Below are 9628 nucleotides of genomic sequence, written 5' to 3' on the forward strand. Positions count from 1 at the left end.
CTTCTATTGCTCGTCATACGGAAGTCGGGTTGACTCTTGTTACTGTTACTGCTAAAAAATGGTTTTAATTGATTGTTTTATTGCCAAAACAATTCAATCAATACAGATGTGAATAACATAAAAATACTGAATCTGTTTGATCATTCTTGATGCATTTTTCCAGGGTAACTAACTTCCACAATAGCCAGGAAAGCAAGTATTTTGAGAATGATGAGGGCAACAAATGTACAAATGTGCTTGACACAATGAATAGATGTATGGATTGTGATAAGAGTTGTACAAGCCCCCAATAAAATGATTATTAAAAAAAAGAAAGAAATGTTTAGTGATTTAGGAAGGAAAATAATGTTCTTTCCTCAGTAATGACCACTACCTTCTTTCACTCTATTGTGTCAAAAAAAAAATCCTGGTTTTCCCCAGTGTTATGGAGGAAAGTACCGGTTCATACATCTGAATTCCATCAGGACATGCTAGTTTCCAGACGGGCCCTCAGTAGCTGGTGGAATAGTCGAAAGGCAGGTTCAGGAAGTGTCAAATCAAGTATCCAATAGAGGGCTTCTTTCAGGCTTTCTAGAAAACCCAAGCAGCTCGTCTTAGCTGGGAGGGCTAAAGAAGATGCAGGTGCACTCAATTGCAAGGGGGTGGGCCAGAGCCAATTCCTTCCTCCTATAAAAGCACAGAGCCATCCACCCATCGCTACCTTGTCGGCTTGTTCTTTGCCATGGCATGCAGTTGGCGGGCTGGTTGCAAGTGTCACCCCAACTGGCTCTATGGAGTCTTGAGGTAATTCTGTGAAAGAGGAAGGGGGAAGTCGTGGTCCTGTGTGCTTGAGTTGATCCCTCCTTTACACTCTGCTCCGTCTCTTTTCAGAGCCTACACGTCTCTTATGCTCATCTTTGCCCTTACAACTTCGGTGAACTCAGGTGTTCTTCAGCTGCCCAAACCTAACTTCCAAGGTATGACTCTTGAGTGAGAAATACGCTCTTGGCTTCTACAATAAGGGGTGGCTAGGGTATCAAACTGGCCAGGAAACAGACCTGGCTCAGCCCATCTCCACGTGCCCAGCTTCCTCACCTTGGTCAAATCACTGACTTGAGTGACTTATGACTTGTTCTACCTGCTATAGGAAAGAGCCTGTGAAATAAAATTGCTCTAGTCCCTTTAAGAGCCCTGGCTGTGCTGACCGCTAAACATTGAGCAGCTAGCCTAAGTTTCAGTAGCTCAAACCCGCCAGGCCTCTGAGAAAGAGGAGGCTCCCTGTTCCCAGGAAGACTTACAATCCAGGAAACACTAGATAGCATCCTTGAGTTGGAATCGACTTGATGGCAGTGGGTTTGGGATCCATTTCCTGACTGCCTCAAGCGTAGCCCATTAAGCTCCAGTAAGAAATTTTCCCACCGACCCTTGCACAGTGCAGAATAACCAACAAAAACATCCCAGCTGTCGGGCTTAAAACCAAGTATTTCAAATGTTTCCGCTGTGCCAGAGGTTGCAGCAAAGCAATCACTGAGGACAGAATCTGCTTTGCATAATGTGCCCTTGTTTATTCAGAACTCTTTGACTTGGCCTTTAAAAAACCTTTAGAAAATCTGTCTTTTACTTCATACCCCTACCACCTCCACTTTTCTTAGGTTCCTGTCAGGCTCCCATAGGCTTTTTGTGTCATTTTAAAGGGCCCAGGGAACTAACTTGATGCTTTTTTTATTTTTTACTGTACCTGATATATTGCATTGCAATTGTCTGTGTAAGCTCTCTGAAGGTGAAGGACAAGTTACGGCATTCCCAAGGGTATCCTGCCCTGATGCCCATCAGAGAGGAAGCATCTTCCAGGTCCCTTGGGCAGGAACTAAATGTTCTAACTTCAGGCCCCAAATGTGCTCTCACCCTTCCAGGCACTGTCTCTTGCAATGATGACGGAGTAATAGTGAAGTTTCCGGAAAACCTTGACCTTAAGAAATGGCACGCATCTGTGGTGGGTAGGTGATGTATTGCCTCATGTTAGGCCCACTTAGTAACAAACCCTTGACTCTCAGCACCATTTGTCAGGTGAGCAAGTATACAAGCTGTGGAATCAGTCTCCTCTATTTCCCATGATACCCTGGCATTCTGGATTTGCATGATGCCACCCAGAGTAGCAAACCTGGTCTTTCCTTGAGAGGCTGTCATGTGAGTCCCCTCGGGCATCTTTCGAGCTGAAAATCCTAGCATTTGGCAGTGCTCGTGTTATTGCTTCCAGTGAGGCTGATAAAAAGAAATGGAGGCATCGAATTGCCTTGGAAATCGCTTTGGCAGTCTTGGCTCTGTATGCTTGACTGATTCTATCGCAGAATTTTACTTCAGATCCTCCTGGTCATTACCTGTTTAACACTGCTCTCGCTTCCGTAGATGCCCTTGGTCTTGAAATACGGAACTGCATTTACACCCTGGACCCAGAAAAGGCCATCCTGATTGTTCCATATGAAAACTGTACCAGGAGGGTGGTAAGTGATTGCTTGAGATGGATTTGGGAAGCAGTATAACTTAGTCATTAAGGATGCAGGCTCTGGAGGCAAGCCGTGGTTCTCAAAGGAGGGTGGGGGGTAAATCTTACCTGCCTAGGAGGATATTTGGCCTGGCCTGGAGGCACGTCAAATTATGACAGCCTAAGGGACTGCTACTGGCCTTTGGTGGGTAGCAGTCAAGGATGTCGCTAAATATCCTAGAATGCACAGGGCAGTCACATGTCACACACTACTGAGCCTCCAAATAGTGGTACTAAGGTCAGACAACTTGAGTAAAGGGCATTGATCTTAACCCCTGATTCTGCCAGTTTCTGGATTGTAATCTTGAGCAAATTATCTTCCATACTAAGCCTCTGTTGCTCACTGGAGGATTGGGAAGACTACCTTCTCCACAGGTAACTGAGGTCCATGATATAATGAAGGCAGAGGGCTTAGAGACAACGGATACCCACACATGATTTATTAGCTGGAATCTCCACATGCAATGAGTTCTGAAAAGACAGAACGTCTCCCTATGAATGCAGGTGTTGAAAGGCAAACAGTAGCAGCTGAGCAGCAAGGTTTTTATTGCTGAGCAACATTGCCCAATCGGTGATTTTAAGTATTAAGAATGACTTGTCTAAGGCAGAAGTTCTCAAAGTATGGAAAAGAAACACCTGGGGAGGGGGGTTGGGGAAAGTATGGGTTTAATGTTTGACGTCCTAGCTGTTAGGTGCCTTCCAGTCAGTTCTAACTCCTAGCGTCCCTGTGCCCCACAGAAGGAAACACGGCCAGGTCCTGCCCCAACCTCATAATTGCTCCTATGTTTGCGCTCATTGTTGTAGCCACCGTGTCCCTCCGTCTTGTTGAGGCCTTCCTCTTTGTCAATGCCCCTCTACTTTACCGAGCATGGTGTCCTTTAGAGGCTGGTTTCTGTTACGATGGCCAAAATTAAAAAATGACAAGTTTAATAGGCCACTTTATCAGTCTAATTCTGGTATAGCAATTTGCAGTCGAATCTGCGGTCTCTAACCCTAGTCTCTAAACAAGTGACAAATGTAAGTCCTCTGACCCTGAAGCCCTCGATGATTTCCCTGTGAAGGAAGCATGTTTTGTGAGAACCTCCGATGATTAACCTTTTCGGTGAAAATCCTTTGCAACTATGAGGACCTCAGGACTAGCTGTATCATTTCAGACACAAAACGGTAAATCCCAAATTTGTTGCCATTGAGTCAATGCTTAATCAGGTAATGTAGGTCACATAGAACTGCCCCAGGACGTTTCCAAGGCTGTAATCTTCCCAGAAGCAAACTGCCACATCTTTCTACAGTAAAGAGGTTAGTGGGTTTGACATACCGAGTTTCTAATTAACAACAACTAAGTGCTTAACTAGGGTTCTTCTACTTTAGACCAGGCCTCTACAAATGACAAGGCCAAATTCAGCCCCTGACCTGTCTGCTATGGTCCTTAAGCTTTGCTATCAACCACAATCATTGCACTGGTCCTCACATGTTAAATATATAAGTATTTTTAAACTGCTACAGACAGTACATGAACTACAAAGCCAATGATGTTTACCATCTAACCATTCACAAAGCTGGCTGGACAACTTGTGTGTTACACTGAGTTCTTTGAGGAAAAGAATTAAAAAGACTCTTTACAACTGGTACGCAGTAAGTGCATTTGAATAACTTGGGTTACTAACCCAAGTTTGAATAACCCTAGTGATTCAAACAAGCCAGGGCCCTGATAAAGAAAATAAATGAATGGAGCCTCACTAGAAATGTTCTCTGCCAGCATAGAAGTTCTTACCATGGTATCTGAAAGGGCTAGCTATAAAGGTTTCTGGGTTTTAAAAAATTATCTTCAGAATCGATGGCATTGGTAATTTATGGGTTTGGATTCAGCTGATGTTCCGGACGTTCCTCCTGAAGTACTGGCATGCTTTCTCACAACCCCGTCTGCACATAGCATAAGGAGTACCAGATGACCATGAGAGTTGTGGACGACCATCTTCCTACAAGCCCTGAGCCCATCACATATCAGATCAGCTGTCCAGCTACGGAATTAGAGGCTCCATCCGAATGGCTTACGGGATCCACAAACTGCATGGAAGATGTCATGTCTGTGAGTAACGCAGACTGCCTGCTTCTCAAGAGGGCTCAACAGAGATGGAATTAAAAATGCCAGTTCTGTTTCTAAGTCAGATATGGAGATCATGCTCACCTCCTCGGGTACCTTAAATAGACTAAGACTGTATATACTCTGCTTAGTATCTTGTTTGTCAAGAGGGTTCATCTGGTAGCTGCAATTACATCAATAATAACTTGACAAATTGAATACCTATTGTCAGGTGTGGTGTTCTTTGCCATTAAGTTGACTTTGACTTACGGTGGGGCGTCTTGGGCAGAGTAGACACCTGTATGGTTTCCTAGGCTACAACATCTTCAGGAGCAGAGGCCAGGTCTTGTCTCCTGAGCACCCACTGGTGGCTTTGAACTACGAAGTTTCAGTTAGCAACCAAGTGCTTAACCATCGCTGTCAGGGCTCCTTTGTCAGGGCTAGGATTTTTACTTAGGAGAGAAGTAGTGCAATAATAGCTTTGTGGAACTTCTATTTCAATTTGGCTGATAGATATCAATGAACTGAATGATTTCAGATAGTATTTGATGCCCAGAGACAGTAAAAGGCTCTACATATGAGTCCAATTAAGCTTCTAAGACCAAAAGATGAAATGCTATGTTTAAGGGTACAGTTGAGATTTGTAGATTTTCTATGATCAGGCCTTTTGCTTCTAAGAACTATCTACAGCAACTACTTTGGAAGTTCCCACATATTGGCAGGTGGCATGCATGACCTGAGTTTCTTAATCAAAACTTCACATTTCCTTTTCTTGCAGTTTTCCTTTCTGCTGAGTTTTCCTGGCTTCGATGGATGGAATAAGGTATGAAAATATTTAAGTTGTAGAGCTTAGTAACATCTAATTAGCATTGTTAACTCGACTCCTGATAAAATGTTAAAGTAGATGAGGTCAAACTTAATTATCTTGGGGTGTGGTGAATTACTAGTTCTCTAAGTGAATCTTCTGACTTTTAGACGAAAACCCTTCTGCCAGGATGGATCTTTACAGTTGGTGAAGATCCTGGCCGAAATATGACCTTTATAGAGGCCATGAAACAAGGATATTCGGCCCTGGTTGATAGTGGCAAACTCATCCTTCAGGTGTTGTTCAATGCCACTGGAGTAACTCACTATGAGGTAGGTGTTAAAACCTTGTATTGCCACCATGGTAAACTCAGTATTGTAATGCCAATAATGGTTGCAACCAGGTCTTTAAAAATTCAGTGATCTAACTCGGTGAATAATAGTTCTAGGTGCCAAACACTGCAAAGAAACACAATGAGTCTGTTCTTCCACTTTCCTGTAGACCTAAATCTCCTACATAATGCCAAAGAAAGCCTTAGCCTAAACCTAGTGAGGTGTTATCAGCGACTCCTGTGCAGGGTTTTAGCTTGTTTGACAGCAGGTATGTGTTTTCTGGATCAACCATCAAGTTACTGCATTAAATGAGTAAATGTTTTCAAAGTATTTACAGCCTGTCACCTAAGGGCTCAAACATTATTTTAACAGTTCTGGTTCCCAGTGAGTCTTGTAAGCACTTTCTAACTTCTGATAACCATAACTTAACAGCTGTATAATTTCTAGGTAGATATCAGGAGGTACATTAATTTTCCACATACTATAAATACAAAATTTTTAAACTTGGCAACTCTTAAGTCATTGGACAAAATACCTACATTCTCCATGTTAAATCAGTGCCAAATACTAGTGTGTATTTTTTAAAATTTTATGAAGGGCTCAGACAACTCCTTTTTCACCATACATGAGTGTCTATTTTTATAGCCTTGGTTAGAGATTTAAGTAATCAAGTTATTCTGTTCTGATTTCGCAGCAAGGCAATAGTCATCTCTATATGGTGTCTCTGAGCCTGCTGCACGAGAGTCCTGGAAGGAAGATCATCCTTTCAGCTCGAATGATTTGTGTCACAGGTGAAGCCCCAGGAAACTGCAATATCGGTTATGGGAGATACTGTTCTTGGCTCACTTAATGATAATGAGTCTTCTGTCCTTCTTTCCAGATCACGTGACTTGTAATGCCACCCACATGACTCTCACCATACCAAAGTTTCCTGGGAAGTTAAAAGCTGTGAACACTGAAAGCAGGAGCATTGATGTGAGCCAGTTGCCGGACAAAGGGATTGATAGAGAAACAACAAACGGCTTGAGATTGCATTTCAGCAAAAATTTACTCAAAACAAAAGTATGTTCGATGATCAACCACCAAACTGAGGAAATCTAATTTGTGACAGTCTTTGGGCAATCCTAGTATAGCTGACTTGCTCCTGTGTACTTAACCAAGGTGTTGTAGCAGTTGCTCACTTTGGAAGGCTTCATTCTATCATTTCATATAAGTGAATTCCCAGATTTTACCAACCCTGTTTAATCTCTGCAACGGAAATTGTCCTCAGCTTTTCTATTCAGAGTACTATAAATTGTGGAGTTTCTAATGATGCAACACTTTTGTTGGATCAATATAGGGCCTAACTGTCCCCACGGAGGCCAAAGTGACTGATTGGACACTAGTTTTACTTGGAATGCATGTCTTGCAATCACATTAGTAACTATGCTCTGCTTTGCTTTGGTGGGGGGAGGAGGGTGCTCTAGCTCTTTGGACTTTGACCTGTTGATATATTAATGTATGCTTTAATATCCACCACAAAGAACTTGTAGCATGCAGCAGTTGGGTGAGTTAGGGCCAGCCAGAGGAATTCAAAGCAATCCATTTCCTGCCTGGGGTGAGCCGCCTGATCTGGAGAAATGGATAGTCTCCCTTGTGCTGGTGTTGGGGAAATAGGAAGTCTGGAGTGTACCCTGCAAGTATTCAGCATACATCCTTCCAGCCCCGTGATTCCAGGAGATGCCACATATGCTGTGACAGCTAATCAACATTCTCCTCTCGTTTCAGATTTCTGCAAAATGCCTCTCCTCTCAGTTCTATTTATCACTCAAGCTGACTTTCCACATTTATGGGAGGACTGTGTCCATGGTAATGCATCCTGAATGTGTCTGCGACTCTCCAGTTTTTGTAGGTAAGACATTTATCTATTTTCCCCGACATCTTTTTTCTCCTTTGGTTCTTGAACACGTGGGGAAAAAAATACTAGCTCATATTCTGATCTTACTGCTTTGAAGAGATGAAAACTAATTGGAAACACTAAATGTCCTGTTAATGACGATATGTAAAATAACCCCACACAAATCAATTGCTGGCTGCATGATTCTGACTCGTGCTGACCCCATATGTGCAGGATAGAGCGTATTCATAGTTCGAGGCTACAACCACATTAGAAAAGGAAGCCTTTCTTCGGAGATGTCTCGATGGGCTTGAACAATCTGTCAAGTATTTCATGTTTATGCAAACCAGGATGCCTTCCAGATGCGGCATCAGGTTTGGAGGAAGGCTTAACCTGCAAGGTGCAGGTGACACAACCTTGTTTGCCAAAAGTGAAGACTTGAAGCACTTGCTGACCAAGGATTACAGCCTTCATTATAGATGGTCAAAGAAGACCAAACTCCTCACAACTGTGCACCCGTAGGGAGCATCATGATAAATGGAGAAAGGTGGTTGTCAACGATTCTGTCTTGCTTGGATCCACAATCAATCCTCATGGAATCAGCAGTCAGGAGAACAAAAGATGCATCACCTTGGGTAAATCTGACACAAGACCTCTTTAAGGTGTTGAAAAGTGGGGACATTACTTTCAGGACTAAGGTGTGTCTGACCCAAGCCATGGTATTTTCAATTACCTATATAGTTGAGTATAAGCTGACTCGAATATCAGTCAAGGCACCTAATTTTACCACAAAAACTGCATAAAAATGTGCTGGGAAAACTCTGCTTACACACGAGTATATGCAGTACTTTATACACAAGTGAAAGTTGAACATGGAATAAGGAAGACTGAAGAATCAATGCATTTAAGTGATGGTGCTGGTGAATATGGGCCATAAAAATCCATGGACTACTAAAAAGGCTAGACAAATCTGTCTTGGAAGAAGTATGGCTGGAGCGTTCTTAGAGGCAAGGATGGCGTCTCACCCACTTTGGACATACTGTTATGAGACCAGTCCCTGTAGAAGAACATCATGGTTGGTAAAGTAGGGCAGCAAAAGAGGACGGCCCCGGTGAGATCAATTGACAGGGCTGCAACAATGGGCTCATGCAGGATGGGGGCGGTGTTTAGTTCTGTTGTATGTAGGGTTGCTATGGGTTGGAACCAACTCACTGGTAACCTAACAACATGCCATCCAGAGATTACTATCATGTAAGGTCACAAATAAAACAAGTAGGTAGATCTGAACGCTGTTCCAGGTATAAGTAGCCTGGATATGAGCTGTTCAGGATGCAAATCCACTAATTAGACAAGAATGGCTAATTAAAAAATTGTTAAAAAGATTTGCCCTAAATACCTGTAAATTCCTCAAAAGGCGAGGACCTGAAGGTGGGTACTTCAGACCTAGCCTCTGCACCTCTGCTTCTGTTGATTCTTTCAAATGATATCAAACAGGAATGAATTCCTGTTTTACTTCTTTCCTCCAAGCCACTTAAGATTTGAGAGTCTTGAAAGGAAGGCTGCAAAAGCAGGCACTAAATTTTAAATCGTGAGTGATTTGATTCTTGAATTTCTTTGTCCCAGTGTCTAGTTTTCTCATCTGCCTTTTTCTCATAAGGGTACATGCTTCCCTGCCCTCCAGACTGAATTTTTTTTCTGATAACATCGCACTTTTGCTTAAGTTTCTTAGGGTTGACCTCAAGCTGCTTCTCGGGTTATCGTAAACATAGACTTTAAAAAATAGACTTAAGGTAGTCTGGTACCTTGGGCTGAAAATCTTTTTCATCTCCTATTGTAAGGCTGGTAGATGACACAATCACATAGTTTTCTCTAAACCCTCACCATTGTGTAGTTACAGATAAGCTGTGTACCAAAGATGGATTTATGGAGTTCGAGGTCTACAGCCACCAAACTAAACCAGCTCTGGACTTGGATACCCTCAGGGTGGGCGACTCATCCTGTCAGCCTATCTTCA

General features: G+C 42.8%; 1 protein-coding gene across 1 annotated transcript in view; it reads left to right on the forward strand.

Moving 5' to 3' along the window:
• Nucleotides 1–719: 719 nt before the first annotated feature.
• Nucleotides 720–9628, forward strand: part of ZP2 (zona pellucida glycoprotein 2) — a 13999-nt gene continuing 5090 nt past the window's right edge. The window contains exons 1-11 of the mRNA XM_013005472.2: nucleotides 720–783; nucleotides 871–956; nucleotides 1893–1976; nucleotides 2386–2480; nucleotides 4452–4607; nucleotides 5380–5424; nucleotides 5577–5738; nucleotides 6433–6529; nucleotides 6619–6800; nucleotides 7506–7629; nucleotides 9506–9627. Of these exons, the coding sequence (XP_012860926.1) occupies nucleotides 722–783; nucleotides 871–956; nucleotides 1893–1976; nucleotides 2386–2480; nucleotides 4452–4607; nucleotides 5380–5424; nucleotides 5577–5738; nucleotides 6433–6529; nucleotides 6619–6800; nucleotides 7506–7629; nucleotides 9506–9627 (1215 nt within the window). The 5' untranslated portion in view covers nucleotides 720–721. The remainder of the gene's footprint in view (nucleotides 784–870; nucleotides 957–1892; nucleotides 1977–2385; nucleotides 2481–4451; nucleotides 4608–5379; nucleotides 5425–5576; nucleotides 5739–6432; nucleotides 6530–6618; nucleotides 6801–7505; nucleotides 7630–9505; nucleotide 9628) is intronic.

This window comes from Echinops telfairi, unplaced genomic scaffold (genome assembly GCF_000313985.2).
Source record: "Echinops telfairi isolate 266 unplaced genomic scaffold, ASM31398v2 ScPeMD7_5;HRSCAF=22, whole genome shotgun sequence".
Taxonomy (NCBI): Eukaryota; Metazoa; Chordata; class Mammalia; order Afrosoricida; family Tenrecidae; genus Echinops; species Echinops telfairi.